Source organism: Battus philenor, unplaced genomic scaffold (genome assembly GCF_028537555.1).
Source record: "Battus philenor isolate CCGP_79_NKW_IND1 unplaced genomic scaffold, ilBatPhil1.0.hap1 SCAF_21, whole genome shotgun sequence".
Taxonomy (NCBI): Eukaryota; Metazoa; Arthropoda; class Insecta; order Lepidoptera; family Papilionidae; genus Battus; species Battus philenor.
In genome coordinates this window covers 10,508,899-10,528,175 of record NW_027181684.1, presented here as the reverse complement: position 1 = coordinate 10,528,175, position 19,277 = coordinate 10,508,899, and the positions used below count along the sequence as shown (strand labels likewise).

At 32.5% G+C, this 19,277-nt stretch overlaps 1 protein-coding gene across 1 annotated transcript in view; it reads left to right on the top strand.

The window, feature by feature from the left end:
* nAChRalpha1 (nicotinic acetylcholine receptor alpha1) overlaps positions 1–19,277 on the top strand; it is a 102,887-nt gene that overhangs the window by 68,329 nt on the left and 15,281 nt on the right. Inside the window, exon 2 of the mRNA XM_068766401.1 lies at positions 7,285–7,329. Coding sequence (XP_068622502.1) covers positions 7,285–7,329 — 45 coding nt within the window. The remainder of the gene's footprint in view (positions 1–7,284; positions 7,330–19,277) is intronic.

The window sequence follows — 19,277 nt, the reverse complement described above, 5'->3', positions numbered from 1 at the left end:
ATAGCCAAAATACGATCGGTAAAAATGAGAGGCCCATAATAGCGGAAGCCATTATAAAACAAAAAACTTAAAAATTCATCGTAATTCTTATGGCAATTCAAAAGACTTTTGAGAACAGAGAATATGATAGCTTGTCTCTTTTAAATAAGTGGGCGATAACAAATTCTCTTACAAAATTATGTTACGAAATAAAATTCCAAGACATTTGAAAGTATCCAATCGTCTGAAGCTATTAGATGTTCAAGGCGCCAAAGTGGCTTCAACGGGTCGACCCAAAGAAGCCACTAAAAGTGCGACGGAACGTAAAGTGAGATAGTGGCCTAATTATCTTTTGTGTTCTGACTCGTCCGTTGAAACGATGTTCTTTATTTCACTTTCTACTTTGAATGGAATCTTGTAATTATTTTAATAAATCTCTTAATATTTCTACGATATTCTTTTCAATTTACAACTTGTAATTTTTAACAAAATTATATTCTTATTAAAATGTAAATGTGTACATTTTTATTTGTTTTTCATTTTAAAATAAATACGGTAAATAAATGACACAAAGTAAACGAATTAATACAAAATATTAAATATTGTAGGGCACATAATTTTGTCAACAATCTGGCTGTCAAACTCTATTTATTGTCTGTGAGACAGAAGTGGGCATACCTGGAACAGCTGTTTACCTGCACTGGACATTCAGACAGATTTCACCCCTCATACAGCGATGGTTAAATTATTTTTAACACCAACGCATCATAGTAAAGCAAGTGTTATTTGGAAAATATAAATAAATAAATATTCATATTTTTTTACATTGTTATCTTGATTGTAGATTTATGTAAATTTAACCATGAGAAGACTACACTACAATATACAAATTAATAATAATTTTGAACTTGTAGACATATGTATTGTAAAAACGATTATTATTAAATAGCTGATATAATTGTACAAGTCTCAAGTGGAGATCATTGTGAGAGACGGCGAGGGGATGTCTCCTATTTAAGGAATCAACGACATGGCCAATGTCGCTGAATACGGACAGAACAAGAACGTTCATCGTGGCTAACTTTTTGAATACCAATACTTTTCAATGGGCCTCTATCTACTGATTTGTTTATGATGATACCGTAATTATTGTTCGTCAGAAGGCTGTGGATGTAAGCCGCTTTTAACCAGACGTAATGTAAATTTATGTGGTAGACTCAAGTCCACTAATGGTCGTCTTATGAAATGATTATGGTGACATTCCTAACAAAATTTAATTTCTTACATAATCATATACGTTTCTGTTTTTAGAAATATTGAATAAATAATCAATATTCAAGAAAAGTTTAGTATGTTACATTATTATTTATTCTTTAATATAACTCTGTTGTTACTAGTGTTGGATCATAACTGTTAATTTTTCTAGTAGAAATAGTGTAGTAACTACTAAATACATTACAAATCTATGTGATATAAACATGTAGATTATAATACACAAACAAAGTAAAAAGAAATATGCAACGCTATGTGCATATATTAGAACGTAACTGTGAACAAAACATTAGATTTGTAAGCCAGAGCTACATCACAATGCAGACCGAGAAACTTCTAGATTCCTTTAAACTTTAATTACCTAGACTTCACACGGGTGCACAGATAAAATTGCATTCCAGCGTCTGCCTTTGTACAGATTTGAATGGCTTGAAGTAATTGTCTCATTAAAAAAAAAGATTCTTTTAATCTTTAATTGTGTTTTAATGACAATCAACAATATATTTTGGGGCCCATTTATTATATATACAGAGTAAAGACTTTGAAGGAAAAGGCCTAGCTACGTACTGCTATGTACTTGCTAGCAAAATCCTATACGTCCTAGCAATATCCTTCAATACTATACACCTACTTTCAATCATTCTGTATAAAGTGATCACTTTGTAATAATGTTACATAAATTTATTTTTTATATATAAAAAGTGGAAGGCCTCACTAAAATACACTAAAGAAATAACTTCTGATAATACAGAGTCTGCAGCGACATGTAGTAAGCAATAATTAATTTTAATATGGTAGAACTCCAAATTTTGAAAATCCATTTTTTTCTTACAGTAATATCATTACGTTATTTATTATTTCTATAACCATTAATCTTATTTAATTTCATATATTAATAGAGTGCAAATATCTAATGGATTCAGGCGTTATTTTGCGGAAGTCCATCCTAAGTAAGAAAAGGACCAATATATAGCTACTTCCGCACATGCATAGTAGTCGTGCAATAAAGTGAGAATAGAGATCAAGTGTTTCGAACACTCCCCTTCAAAGCTCTTACATCTACAACTAGAAAATGATTCATATGACAATAACAAATTTCAAATAAATATTACGTTTTTTTTTAATGTCTCATTTTTATGGTTAAACTAAATATGGTGAGCCACTTTCTATAGCCCCATTTAGATGTGTGATAATTCTCACCACCTGACAGTAAAGAAGGAGTAATATACAATTAATAAATTGAAGCAATGAATAATCGTATAAAGGTTTATATCTACTGCGTCTGCTATCAAAACTTTATGTAAAACAATTCACGGATTCACTTCGTTAAACATAATTGAAATAACTTCATTTTCCTCGTTCATTCCAATTAAAAATTAACATTAAACGGAAGTTTCCCATCCATTCCAAAGTATGATCGGAGAACATCGGATAATATCCGTAACCGCTTGGTATACGTATATCAAAATCTTGTTAACTCGGATCGATTGTTCCAGAAATTTCATTAAACTAACTTCGCCTCATACTTTGAGTTACTATCTTTGATGATAGTGCAATTAGTTGATTGTATGGGTGGTTTTATTTAATTAATTACTGATATTACTATTCAAAAGTTTTTTTTTTAGAAATTCGGTGATAGTATTTTTTTGATGTCCATAAAAAATGTTTCATTTATTCTCAATACTGCTTACCAGTGTGCAGAGGGCGCCTAACCCGAGGTCCCTCTTAAGTTAGCTAAGTTTGAAAGGATCCAGAAAAGCCTCGAATTTGGCCGCTACATACTACAATTTTACCGAATTACGAGGCCGCTAAGCTCTTAGATTGCTCCATGGATTGACTCCAAGGCCTCGACAAAAGGACCTGGGCTTGGGTTATAACTTATCGATAATGTCCGCGTAGCATTTCGATAGAAGAGAGCCGAACCTCGACTTAGTTAGTTGCTATTGCCTAACTAATATCACTTCGACTACATTGAAAATTGTTAAAACTGAAAGAAAAACTTAGAGAAGAAATTACAACAATGCTTTATTCTAGTATGATTTATTCTATCTAGTACGAGATCGGTTGGTATTCGTATGGATATGACAACGGTGTCTAGTGTACCCGGCTTGTTTTAATTTACCAGTTGTGATTGACATCTACAATCAGTGATTTTTTGTGTTAAACGACAGAGTCAAAGTGATGAATTTATATCCTTTTTAGAAACTGGGCGATCGTTAGTATCTCCTGTTCAACATTGAGGACTTCATTCCGTGGGTCCACGGCGCGCCCATGGTCTACTATTCGGTGATAGGATATAGGTGATGAAAAGGTATCAGCAACTTTGTCACACAAAAAAGCCAAATATAAGTAAACAAAATATATATTGAAAAAACGTAAAATTGAACTTGTGAAGGTAAAAGCATTCAGGAATTAAATATTGCTCGTATAAATAAGTATTCAGGATGTATATTATAAATCTTGACGATACCTAAAATAAAATTTATATACATAGGCGCCCTCTGTTAATTACAATTCTCTTTTAATGTGGACAATTTACAAAAAAAATCTTTTAAAAGCAGAAATGGTACCAGAATTGTTCACAATTCCCATAGATAAAGTTCTAAGAAATTGTGTTAGCGAACCTAAAATATTTTATAAAAAGCGATAAAAAATAGTAAAAGAACTGCACGTTATCCCACCTCTATCAGCCGTACCCTTATTAGGAGATATGAAGTTTTGTTTTGGAATTGAACTGGATATATCCGAAATAGGCATCGTTGTGAAGTCTAATACCTCAGAATACAGTGCATAAATATTTTACAGTTTTATAAACCAAATTTAATCACCATCAAATATATTATACATTTGTATCAATATAAATAAAATTACATAGGTAAAATTTATTATTATATATATATTTTTATTTATTTAATCTTTTTATTAAGGCACGGGTAAGGTTTTACAGATCACAGGGTAAATCAAAACACCTTAGCTGTCAAATATTTGACATCAATCAAAATTAAAAATACGTGTAAGAATTAATTATTACTGGTTTTGAAATTTGATAAGGCGACTGGAAAAGTCGAGGGCACGCGCCCTAAAGGACGTAGTCGGACCTAATCCTCTCGTCACTTGACACAGATCTTCTTGCTGCACTTCACAGTGTCAAAGATAGGAACAGGTGGCACAGTATGAAGATGAATGACTCCATTTCCATGGGATCATGACCCTTGGCAATTAGAATTATTATTTGTGAAAGACGAATTTAGAATGTTATTAGCTAACTTGATTGAAAAAAGTTCATTCAAAAATAATCAGTTACTGTATTATCACGGGATTTTTTCGTACAGTTTTATAAAATTGAAATATAAAATATAATTTATGAAATCAAGTTAAAAATATTATTGATATTCACAGACATTCTTTGATCTCATCGAGCACATACACGTTTTATGGAAGCCTCAAAAAATTGACATCCTTCAATGAATTATTACGTAAAAATATTCAAGTGAGTGCTTTAATATTTTGAATGTCTATTGAGCCGTCTTTCAATCTCAGAAAATGTAACAAAAATATTACTTTAAAGAAAATTTTAGTATATTCAAATAACATTCGATAATTTCGATTTAAAGCTGTTCATGTATTTTAGGCTATTTCATAACTGAATAGATGTCATCATCATATCGGCCTATAGACGTCCACAGCTGGGAATCGGTCTACCTCAAAGATTGCCAGTATGAATGGTCTTACGCAGCGACTTTTCGCGACCTTGATTATTACAAAATATAATATATTTATATTAGCTGATCCCGCAAACGTTGTTTTGCAAAAAAAATATTGATATTTTAATTTACAAATAAAAAATAGGGGTTGATCGTAGAGGGGTGAAAATTTATGGTTGTATGTATTCTTGTATGCTGTATCATAAAAAAATAAAAACAAAAAATTTCGTTAAAAAATTACAATTTTTTTTAAGTGTGAACAACCTTTATCACTTAGGGGTATAGAAAATAGATAGTAGCCGATTCTCAGACCTACTGAATACGCCTATTAAATTTGGTAAAAATCAGTCAAGCCGTTTCAGAGGAGTTCAAGTTCGAACACCGTGACACGAGAATTTTATATATTAGATAAGCTATGTAAAAATAAATATAATACATAATTTTTATACGGGCTTAAATTACTATTACACTCTCTGATTAAGAAATTCCGTTTTCGTAATTGTCATGATTCGATTTCGTCAACCGACAATTATGTATTATTACATAACTATTTTGTATCTTATTCTCTCTCGCACATTTTTTTAATTTCTTTTTCACTGTTCGTTTTACACAATCAGACTTGACGCAGTATTTCAGTTGCGGTATTGTTTAGGGTTAATACTATGGGCTAACTTTTCTATCATCATCAGCATGACAGACATAGAAAATCTTCTGCTAGATATCGTCCTTCTCATAGATTTAAAATAGGAACGTAAGGAAGAGGTCTGCGCTGTGCTTATCAATCCGTTGGATCAAATGAGCTAATATATTTAACGACAACTTAATGACGCTTATATTAAACATGTTATTTATACAAATTATAAATTCTTGCTTCGATCGCACTGATCCTTAACAAACCCCAATAACCGAGATGGCCCACTTTCTTTGTCAAACAACAGCTCAGACAAATGGAATAGGAGGTATACAGAAGGTACTAGAGCATCCACAATAAGGAATTTCTTTCTGGAGGTTCCCTATCGCGTACTATGGCAAGTTCAGCTGAACACGTGTTTGGTTATGTTTATGGGGCACGTGTGATTCTCTAAGTACCTGTAAAGGTTTAAGCTCTAGGACAATCCTTCGTGCATCTGTGCCCTGGAAGTAGACCAGACCGTAGTCATATTATTGCCGGCTGTCCTGTGTTTGGAGAGGTCCGCTTTGATTCTGAATTAGAGATGGGAGCAAAAATATAAATAGATAACATCGCCTCCCTAATGAGAGACGACCAACTACACCCACCGTTCTTAGGTTTTTGCAGAAATGTAGTACAATATGCAAAAAATTAAAAAAAAAAGTTTCAAGAGTAATACAGGGGTTGGGTAAGACCCTAAGGCAAGTAAATTAAGTAAAGTAGTAAATATTTTAAGTAATAAAGACTAAGTAAATCATTGGTTATTATAATCAAAATTAAATAATAAATATTTGAAATATATCGGAACATAATACAAAATAACAAATAAAGTATAATTCAACATAATAAAACCACACCTTTGAGTCGTTCATTAAGGAAGTACATATTTTTTTATATATTTCCCTTTTGCAATATTCTATCGCACTGCGCTGTATCCGGGGTTCGTATCTAGTTTTCATGACCCCTATTGAAACTATAGAAATTAGTTAACTTGTCATAAGTTTAATATTAAAAGCAAAAGAAAACCACAAATCAATAACTTGTACGTGATCAGCTAGAGGAGTTAACCGCCTAAGCATGTTGGCGAGGAAAATGATATCCAAGAGTGATCGAAGAAGGTGCATATATATGCATATATACAGAGATTATTTACAACTTACACGACTCTAACACGCAGCAATCACATCACTGATAGCGTCCGAATTAAAAATAGCGTTCGATTTAAAATTCGAACGCCTAAGAATGTTTTTATATAAAAAGTATTGTGGCCAGTATTACAGAGCGTGAACGTTACTGACCCATTTCAAAAAAAATATTTGTAAGTCTTTAGACTTCGATTGAGTACGCTTCTAATAATAAGTGTACTGGCCACAATGTACGTCAATAGTTTTTACTGAGAGTACATAATTCCTCGTTCAAATTGAAATTCGAACGCGGGATTGAATTCGACTACTCATAGTGGGATACTAGTAACTATTTTTATTGGACGATTTATAAATGTAAGCACTATCTTTAGTATGCACCAGATGTATTAGAACTTTTTTTTTTAAATTAAGAAGGAATATACTTTTAAGGCATTTTTCCACTGCCAGTGTAATTCGTCGTAATATTGTAGTCGTCTTCAAGAAACTTTAATAATGCAAATTTTCTTTGTTTCAGAATCTGAAAAATCAAATAATGACTACGAATGTTTGGGTAGAACAGGTGAGTTTTTACTTTTAATTCTTACTATTTATACATCAAATTATTTAAATTGAAAATATATAACTATAAATGTTGATTAGGCGTCATTCAATGCCTAGAGACTACGGTTTAAGATCAATGCATTGCGGCCCAGAAATGCGGTATCTTACTTCTTGTGTTATTGGAAAGATCACAGTTGCTTGTAGAGCAATTAAGATGGCTATGCTCAAGGTTTGTCTAAGAAACAAAATTAGATATAGGAGATCCAAGGCAAGTTGCAGTAGTGGAAGGCATCCTTATTAGCACACGGAACGGAGGACCATTGGGGACTTGAGGTTATGGAATAGAGACCACATACCAGCAAGTGCAGTGTAAAAAGTCCACCCATGAGGTGACTAGATAATGTTTTTAGGATTGTTCAAAGACGTATATAGGCTTTCAACCATTGTTATTGAAGATCTATAGATCCGTGTAATGTGGTGGACACCCTTCAACCAGAATGACGATCATGTTTATTAGCAGACTTTCACATTTATATTCAACTTTACATATCTTTTTAATTGCAATATTTTAGACTTGCGAGCAAAGTAGACTTATCACAATTGACTTTCTCTTTTTATAATAAAATAAAAGATCATTAAATGCCGTCTACCCAATATATAATTCGTATTGAAATAATAGTAGTATATTGAATAATGCTCCGGCTATAGCCATTTCATTAGCACACACAGACCGTTACAATATTTTAAATTTGGTTGTAGGTTAAGCCGCCTTTGAAAGCAGGAATTCTCGTAATTTTAACTCCGTGATCATACATAATTAATAAGATTAGTTTAACAGCGTCTACAACGAAGTTCCCGAATCGACGTAATTTGTTTATCGTCAATAAGTCTTGAGTGCTTTCATTGGAGTTACTAAAGATTTTGAGTTGTTTTTGACGACACTGTCAAGTAACCTTCAAGTGCTATCAAACATCAAGTTGAGGAAACGATTTATTCACCGCATTCAGACAGATATCTATCAAAATAACTTTATTTTTGCATAATTAATTATATAAAGAGGGATTGGAAATCGGTAATATAAGTTTTTAAGTGGTGAATAATATAGTTCATTTGTGGGCAAAAATTCTTAAAACTTTTGCACCAATTTCTAATTAGCCTATATAAAGTTATCATTCTGACAGTCTGTAAGGACTGGTAGTATACAATAGTAAATTATAATTGCAGTGAACCTAACTTTTATAACGCTTTTTACGGATTACTTTATTAAATATTTTTGAACTTTTGATTTTTGAATAGTGCGTGCAATTCATTAATTGATCGCAAATGAGCTATCCATTCACCCTTCTAAAGCAGTATCTTCACCCGTGTAGACACACATTGAAAACAAATTAGAAAATCACTGTACATATTGTCGTTTAGTATTTTCGCTAATGCTACAAGCTTTTGGTTCTTACCATATTATAAAGGTAATCATTTCGTAACATAATTATTTTATTTTTTCATTTTTGTAATCACAATTTTTTAATACGTTGTAATATTCATTAATTGATAGTAAATAAGCCCTAAGGTCCCTTTAAAGTTTTTGTACCTGTTACATATTACTTTCTTTATTTATAATTCTTAAAAAAAAACACTATTTGTTGAGATGTCGAATAAAAGCATCAATAATAGTCTTCTTTCAACAAAAGAGGTTTTACTTCAGTTCACCTTTTCAAATGTCATATTACTTTAATGAAAATAAAGTTAAACATATAAGATGTGGTTGTCAAACACTGATTAAAAGCCAATGAACAGAATATTTAATAAGAAGATTCGAAACCCATTGATTTAAAAATCGACATAACTTCACACTAATTGTGTTCTATATGTCGTCCTATTTAAGTATGTACCCATGGATTATTAGATAATGTGTTTAAAGCACAAATTATTTTATTATATTCTTTCATAAATACACATCTGTACCTATATACTTGTTTTCTACACTACTCTTGATTGACTAATACATATAAACACGCTAAGTGTAAAAAGAATAAATTAATATATAAATAATGAAGGAGCAACAATTTTGGTGTGGCGTGTTTCTGCCCTCCACAAGGTGGACCGAGGACCTCGTTAGGGTCAAAGAAAAACACTGGACGAGGGCAGCCCAGGATCAGTCACCTTGGCGATCTTCAGTGGGCGTCAATCAGTTGATAAGAAGAAGACAAAATTTTAATTTGGTAGTCCGACCAATATTATTGTGTCCGGTTTTACGTTAAAATATAATAAATAAATGTGCATTGTATGCTTGTAATTTACGTTAAAAAGCTGGACACTCGATGGATTTCAGAATTAAAAGCTAAGTTCTCAATGTTAATTCATAAATAGAATCTTAACAAATTTTAGGATGATTATGATATTTTTTGTAGCGTATCATTAACACTTGTATAACGATTATTGAACAATAAAAAAACTTTTAGGGAGAGCATAACCGCTAATGGATTTGTTACAAGAAAGTCAGCAACTTAATGACGCCGGTCCGCGTCTTAGTTGCGCTATATATCAAATCTTTGACAAATGGTTGCCGTCCCGTCTTGGATAGTGACGTCACACCGTTTGCTGAAAGGAACTTGAACATCTCTTTTCCCTTCCGTCCTCGTCTTGTCAGGTTTCAAAGTGACAAATAGGCTGTCAATGTATGTTCCTTTTACTTTCCCTTTTTGGGCATTTTTCCTTCTTCAGCATCGTGACGTGTTAATTTGTTTCGAAAGCGGATAAATTCGTCAACGGACAGACGTTAAGGACATGTCCTGTAGGAATAATGATCATGCCTTTCAAGGTTCATTGTACGCCGTTCTCGAAACTTCCATGTTATTTATAGCCGTGCCAAAATTCTTCTTCCGGAACGCAACCCACATTTTTTAAATCAGCACTTTATACAGTTGGATTAAATTTAAGTTTAAAAGCGTTAAAAGGGTGAATATGTAACCCAAATGGGCTAATCAGCAAATGTTGACATTTAATGTATGGTACATTTAGCCCCAAAAATCAATGGTTTCGAAAATATTAAATAAAGTAATAATTATAAAGTAAGAAAAAGCGTTTTTACTATTCGGATACTAATAAACTTTACTTAATTATTACTTTCCTTTCGATTATGATTTAAATAGTTTTTTTCAATACGAAAAATATTGTGGCTCTCATCATATAACAATAAGAAAAATCGGTTTCTTCTAATTAAATTATTGTTTACTATCTGTCGTTGCAGATTCTATACTCCCTGAAGCTATAGTTATTCTCCGATGATAAAAAAAATATTGTATCATATTTCAGAGCGTTCATTTTAGCTGTCTAAAATGATCACTGTTTAATTGTAAAAAGGTGTAAGAGCTTGAAGCTTTTAGCTGACAAATTAGTCATACATTTATTCTTGAAAACGTTTACATCTATAGCTAGGTTTTATGTCTTAGTACATATTTAAACATGGCATTCATAGTTAAAAAGTAATATTCAAAAAATGTGCGTTGATCAATATAAAATAAATAAGATATCTTTTTTATTCGTAATAATATAATTGACGTTTTGTATTTTTCACATATATGATTTCTTTGCTTCGATATTTTCACAGGTTTCATAAATTCCATTGCCTCGTGTTCAAATAAAATACGACTCGTACATATCTTGTTTATTTCAATGAATTTATATTGTCGCAAAATTGAAATTGTTTTTCATTCTTTCAATGCTTTTCCAAGTGAAATATAATGACGTGTATATGTGGATCGCTCATCGCTAAGATTTTCCTTGTTTATTGTAAAATTTTTCACACACGTAACATCTTTTTATTTATTACAAAAAATAAATATATACTAACATTTATACATTATTAGCATTGTTTCTCATAGCATTTGTACTATATACAGTATTGATTTTCCATATTAAAAAGGAATAATCTATTATATTTCAAAGATGATCACATGTTTTATTGATTCAACTTAAAGTACGGGTGATGCAGCTTTTAATAAATTTTTCAAAAGTTCTTAACTACCCAAGCATTTTCAATTTTTTTCTATAAACACCGACCAAAATATTATGAAACTTGTTTTAAAAAGACGATAAAATCGATAGACGTTCTAAAGTTATGACGTGACCAAGAGAAATAGTAATACATTTTTTATTCGAAAGGTATTTTATTTTTAAGGAACAAATAAAAATGAATCTGATGACGACGAAGACATCAGTTGCGAAATTTCTCTTGGAATGCAGCCCCATGTTTCCAATCATTAAAATTTCTTGATACCTAATAGATATAATTTCGCCTATGACGACCAATCGGTTGACAATAGTTCGACATAGGTTTTTTTTCATTTGATAGTTCGTACATCTGAAATCCGAAGATTGAGTTCAACGGAGCTGTAAAAGCCAGAAAGGCTATAGCAATCGAATATAGCTCGAGGAACACCGCTTAACGAGTCATCGAAAGGTGCGCGATGCTACAAAGTGATATTAATTTAGTTAATCTATATGAGTTGTATTTTAATGTGATTTAATAACTAAGTATCGAATAGCTTATTTCTTACAATTTTTTACAAGGAATGTGAACAGTCTTAAAAGGTCTACAACCTTACAGAATTAAATATATGAGTCGCTAAGGACACACAAGCAATAGATACATGTGTGTGTGGATAAAACGAAGTATAAGAAATCTTTAGCAGCTGCGAGTCGACAACTTGTTTTCTAGTTTTCCGCCCCCAAGTTTACGGCCAGACATTACCATTTTATTGTATAAACCGTTAGAATACATTCCGCAGATTCGAGAACTCTCGCCGATGGAATAAATAAATCATAAACTCGGGGTTAGACGATCAAAACAATTTCGCTGTAACGAAAACTACTTTTTTGAGGCGATAAAAACTTGATCACGCTGTGGGATGGGGAGAAGGAATCATAATTTATCATAGAAAGAAAAAAAATGGATGAAAAAGAAATAACGGCTGTAGAAGGTTCGAGAAATATAAAGAAACAGCGTGATCGATGGTTGTTAGGAATAGGCGTGTATACAAAAATACACGGTGGTCTTAGTTTATTGCCCAATGAAGTAGTTAAGCACAATAAAAAATATTTCTAATATTTTTACCATCATCAATCTATTGTACTAACAAGGTTTTCCGTAAAATTGTTTGATAAAACATTATGAAAATTTCAGATTTAATCTCACGTAAGGCATTTTTCTGTTGCGTTATTTAAATTCTGTTTCTGTTCGAATAGCACCCATAGATTTTTGCATACGACTCTACACGATACCTCCGGAGCCACAAGGTAAAGAAACCTGGAATTTGGTGACAATATTTATACTAGCAAGTGAAGATACCATATAACAACTAGGAGCTCGGAGATGACATTTATTTAAAAAAAATATATATGTTAATCTAGGGCTTTTACTTATCAATGTCAGCCGATAGAAGCCATAGGTAACAAGGCATAGAAACTTTCCCAAAGATCGCTACGATGATTTTGCGTAACCTGTATCTATCGACTCTCCGAGATCTAGACCATATCATCGGCATATCTAGTGGGAGGCCTAGCCGTGGTTGCTACTCAAAAACCTTTCGGCCCCGAAGGCTCCGCCGACAGCTATTTCAGCTACACTCTTGTAGGTGTAAATCTTATCCATTATTTTGGCATGTGAAAAATTACAAATAGGGAAATAATTCAAAGATACACCTACAAAAGACAGGGCGGGCCACTAGTTGAGAATATGTATGTAGAAAGCTCTGTATGTTTTCGAAACTGGATACACGTGCGAGCTGTCAGAAAGATTTAGTACAGAGCTAAGCCCTTGGGTTAAAAACGATTTATGATGCACTGAAATGGATAGCGCTGAGCAAAAACTCCGTTTTTACATAAGAGAACACATTGGTGAAACTTATGACATATAGAGTTATACAGTGTCACGTCTCCTAATGTACTGGTTGATTAGTTTTAGGTGTAAAAGCTGTAATGCGATATTTGTTCGTTACTATACAAAAAAATAATGGTTACAGAAATAATAAAAACCATAATGTAAGAAAATTCGTCTAAAATTCAAATTAAAACTTTTTAAAATAAATAACTTTTTACTTACAGAAAAAAAAGTAACATATTTCAGAGTGATCACTTTATACAACTTGGATGGAATTAGATGGGGATATTCATTCATTTCTTCAAAACTTTTTCCAATATAATCAACCAATCAATCTGTATAAAGCATATAATTCATATTTTTAACTGTTTGAGTACGTTTTGAATTTAAAAATCAGTAATTTAACCTTAATTATAATTGGTAGCATATTGGTCAACAACGCGCCGAAGGTAAACGGTGGTGTGCGTCCATAGTGCGAGCCTAGCGCGGTTGCGACGACGGGCGCGAAATATCATACATATGAAACGCGCCTTTGCGTCCATATTGTAGTGACTAAGGCGGAAGCCTAGTGCGACGGGACTGGGCGAGACAGCGCGCCTAAGTTTCAAACTCTTCTGTCCGCGCGTTTTGGCCCCACTACGGGCCTAGTCATCGAGCGACCCAAAGCGCGGGTGGCGGGGGTAACAAACCAGTTCAGTCTTGTCGCTCGGCGTATGCGCGTCTGTTTGTTTTGTTTGTCGTAAAATGGCGATAGATACTGAATCTTTTATATGTGCAATTCAATCTAAACCACCGATTTGGCAAAGCAAACATCCATATTTTACTTAGTATGTAGTCAAAAGTTGACACGGGCATTCGAGTATACTGAAAGAATTTTGTAGGGTATAATCTCAATTCTTCATATAAGTTAACAAATTCACCAGTTATTGCTCTTTTTTTATTTATTTCGTGCACACCATCTCTAGTGTTCAACACCTCCCATCTCAGAATCGGACTGTCTAGTAAAAAAAGCAAATCCTTGTCCATAATAGTTTACAACACCTGATGTACGTCAAACCGCTACAAGAGCTCGCGCCTTAACAGTGGCCACCGCACGCCCCCGCTCGCCGCGCCCGCCTAGGCTCCAGTCACCGCGCTTTTAGTGTGGACGCACACGTGGTCTGTACGTGCAGTACGCGTGTGCGACAGGGTTGCTACACACAGCACTTTTGCCACGGTAGCGAACGCTCACACAGATGGAATTGACTTATAGATGCGTCAGCTTTGCGTGTGGGACGTGACACCCCTGACATCATCCTGCGTATGTTTACGGATGCTATCTCACTATATACATTGCAGTTTAATAATATATACCTTTATTGGCAAGTTAACTAAAATGATTTAATTGTTAGTGTCATTAGACTATATAAGCTGATTGGTCATAGGTATAAAAGCTTTATAGGGGTAAATGAATAGCTCATTCGTCAGCAATAAATCTTTAAACATTTTACACTCATTTATAATTACTCTGTTTAAATTGATCACTCTGAAATACCTTAGATGATTTATTTTCAAATGATTTGAATACAATACCTTCTGTCAAATACAAGGTCTCCACCTAACGGATAGTAAACAATAATTTATTTCAATAAATATTCATGCGAATTTTGGACGCTTTTTCGTATGTTATCTCTTTTAATATTTTTCAAACCATCGATTTTTCCATAGGTATATACAAGTACCTGTTTAAATCTTTAACACTTATAATATCATCCTGTATATTACGAGACGTGACGCAATGTCACTCTTCATAATTAATAAACTGAAATTAACAAAATTAAAATAAATAAAATATTCTCATTAAAAATTTATCTTGATAACCCTGTCTATAATTGAAACACTGTAAAATAAAGAAGAAACGTAAATATATAAGACAAAAACTATTTATTTATTGAGATACAATGCTAATTTGGTAGACCTTTTCTATGCTGTCAAATTAGGTCAGTATTATGTGTGTTGGTTTATTTATGAAAAAAAAGATGAATTTAATGAAAATTAAATTCAAGTTAAGTTCGCCTGTAATAGCATCATTTAATTTATACTACGTTTTGGAATCGCGTTGGTTACAATACTTCAACGAGCTTCATTACGTCTTTATTTACAAATTCTCTTTTGAATTGGAAGCACGTAGACAAATTTTAATTGAGTTATAGCGATTGTAATTACGTTCAACACGACCTACAAGGCTCGCCAAAATAATAATTGAGTTTCATACTGAGTGGTAAGCGATTCAGTTTTGTTTCAGACGTTACAGAGTAGGCTTGCCTGTCGGCCAAATTGTTTCGGAATGAATTTAACTCCCGCCGAACTCTAGTCTTAATTGAGAGTATATTTCTTGCAATTTTCATTTGAGACGTGATGAGACTGGAGAATTATTTAGCGTTGAGCTTCAACCTATTTACATTTTAAATGACACGGTAAATTACGAATTGGAAACTTTTACTTGTTATCACGTAGCGACTTAAATACGTTGTTTTAAAGGCATAGAGATCAAAATTCATTTTATCAAGAAATACATTTAAGTGTATACATAATGATTGGTTATAACTTTAAAACAAAGAGGTAAATGTATAGTTCATTTGCTGCCAATAAACGTATGATACGTCGAATCCAAAAATAAAAGGTTTCAGAAATAATTAATAACGTAATGATAAGATATAAAATTTGTTTTCATAATTATAATTACGTCTAGTACATATTACAATTAATTATTGTTTACTCTTTATCCACGCAGATTTTGTACTGCCAGAAGTTATTGGCTTGTCGCCAATAGAAAAAATAAATAAATTAATAAAAAATATTTTAGAGTGATCGCAAACCGAGTACAGCGTACATATATACACATATAGCGCCGTCAGGTAATTTAAAAGTCAGTAACAGGAAGTTTCTGCTGTTTTTCTTTTAAATACTGTTATATTGATGTACTGTAAAAGTCTTTTTATTCTTCTTATCAGTCATGCACTCTTGTCAAAATGGTCATGGTAATGGCCTAGTCGATTCTGATGCCCCCACCAATCTCGCTATACGTCACCATGTAGCTCGATGTTCGGCGGAGTCAAAGCATTTACTGAGTTTTAAGTTGCAGTTGTAAAGTTTCTTCATGCTTCTTCCCACAACCATAACACCTTTGCGAAGCAGAGTCAAAATAGAGACAAAATAGATTTAAAAAAAAAAGATGACGATCCATAATAATTCTGTTAAAGGATCCATCATTTAATAAATGAATTTTATTTTTATCATTTGAAGTATTTTAAATGAAATACGAATCCTTTGATTATAACATATTTTCCAGTAATATATATCCAGTACTTTTTAAATTTTAAAATGTAATATATAGCATTTTATACATTCATAATGTTTTAACATATATCCATTTTAAAATTGATAGCTTAGGATTTGTTTGCTATTAAAATAGCTTAATATTCAAAATTACTTAGAAAAAAATAGAGAAAAAATGTTAAACATGCAAAAAAATATATATAACGAATTGGAGACTGTAGATATTAATGTCACAACTAATAATAATGTTCGTACATGAATTTTATGAACGTTTCTCATTCAGATCCAGTTAAATAGGGTTAATGTTAAATAGGGCACAGACATCACGTTATATCGCATCAGAATTATATATACATTCGCTATTATACATTTGAAATAGATATTTCGTTCGACTATACTACAAGTAACGCCATCTGCTAGTCATTAGTTACACTAATTGTATATACCATGTTTGATGTACCCCGCAGTTGAAGTGATTTATTCTAATTAATTTAAATAATAATGTTTAATATAATGTCCGTGTATATTTATTAGATAAATAATTCACTTGGAAAATGCGACGTTGGATTTTAATAAAACGTTATCATTTCGTTTGAACAAATTTTAAAAGGAAAATGTAATACTTATTACGCGTTTTGCCTTAAAATTCCCGCTCTCCAAAGTTCGCAACGGCAGAAGCGGGCATAATCAACATACGTCGCGTGTAACCTAATTTTACCGGCAATTGTTACAGTTCTGCGAACAAATTACGTATGAAATTTAGGCCTGCAGCGATGTTATTACGGGCAATTGGAAACTGAAAGTACAATTCTGAATTTACATTTTTAATTTTAAACCAACAAGTTCATTTCTGACGAATACCATTACAATTTATTCTCCTTAATTGTATTTAAGTGGCCTCCACGAGCTGGTAGACGCGACGGACTTAGGCCCACCAGTGGGACTTATGACGTAGTCAACCTCACGTGAGGTCGTTGGCTGCGAGCCGCGTGAGACTAGTCATTGTGTTGCTTTCAAGGGAGGCCTATGCCGTGCAGTGGGCATCTAATGGGTGATAATGATAATGAATTGTATTTTATTGTATTAGTTTCGTAACATTTACGTTGGCTGATTAGTCAAGAGCAGTTTGGTGAACAAAAAACCTATTGTTTCCTTGCACTTGCTTGGCAAGTAGCAACGATGCAGCCAGGTTTCTCTATGTCTCTCTAAATGTCTGAATATACAGAATACTAAGCATCATCTATCCAAGTTTGCTTTTCCAACCTGCAACATACAAATGATAGCGGAACTTAAAAATACAACTAGTACCATTTAGTGCGGAATATAGGTACTCGCAAGTCTTATTGATGTTTTTTGAATATTATTTTATTTATGATCAGTGGTTGTCAAGTACTTTTTATTTCAACACAATTCTATTTCATGCATCTGAATATTCATTACGAAGCTTTATTATTACTTAAAGTAGTCCTTTATACTGCAGTAGGTCATTTAACGAGTTTTTTTTAATTATTTTTTTTAATTTTTTAGAGATATCACATGTATTATTTGACTTTACAGGCTTATCTTTATTTTTAGTCTTCAACTAATGTCGCTCACTATTTTTATTATATTTATTAATATTTTTTGCACCAACTGGGTGCATCACATTTTTTTCTTATTAAAGCTTTTCTAAAAGAGTATGTTTATCTTGTATTAAATAGATTCGTATAGTTTGTCATTAAAAAATTTCAAATTCAAAAGCATTATTGTTTACAAATCCCTTATTTTATTAGACTAATTTATAGGCAAGTATAAAAAGATAACTTTACAATAGAAATTGTTTAATCAAAATTCAACAAAATTATAATCTCGACTGAACTAAATTAGACGCCTTAGTTAATTAGAAAATTGGAGTGACCTTTGTCAACGGCAAACTTTCCAGTCTTTTGTCAAAGCGGAGGGAATAATGGGCATCATGACGTTAAAGCAAATCCCCTTCTTCAAATTAAATAACGAAGCGCGTTTGTGAGCTATGCCTAGAAGGACGGTCTCTTTAAGGCGCGACCATTTAGGAAGAAAGGGAACCCGAGTCGGGGAACTAAACACAAGTGAAAAATGGCCGAGTCTATTTTCACTTACAGACCCTGCTCCGCCAATTGACGAGGCCCGAGGCCGGAAACTAATAAGACACCGCAATTTCCGACGCCTAACCACGGGTCTAAGCAAACGCTCCCACTTTTATTCGCCCTAAGGCAAAAACTCTCACTTAAGAATGCCTTTAAGGTCGCTTTGAAGCGTTTTCGTCTTAAATGAAAATCCAATGTAAAAACGAATTCTCTACACAACAATCTATAGCGAAAATCTTTCTAATCTGATGTACTATTTACTTAAAATACAATACATTTGCGTTTTTACTTTATTTAACTTTCTATTTTGTTCTTAAAATATCTTGTGAAATAATTTTATCTTAAAATTGTAGTTATTTTAGTCTGTCATAGTTCAATAGAATACATTAATATGTAAAATACATTTTACAATGATCACTAAAATTGATTTTATGTCATAATAAACAATAATTACTTACAAACATAAGGTTTCTATTTTTTACAATGCTAAACTTTAGTTATATTTTGATTGACACAAAAACTCTTACTGCGTATATTTGTTTTTATATGACGACAAATTTTCGACAGCTAGAAAATGTTATTTTAATTTAAATTGCGGCTTATAAGATAAAAAAAGTTTAGTTTTTACACTTTTTCGGAAATATTTCTAAATTGTTTTCTATAAGT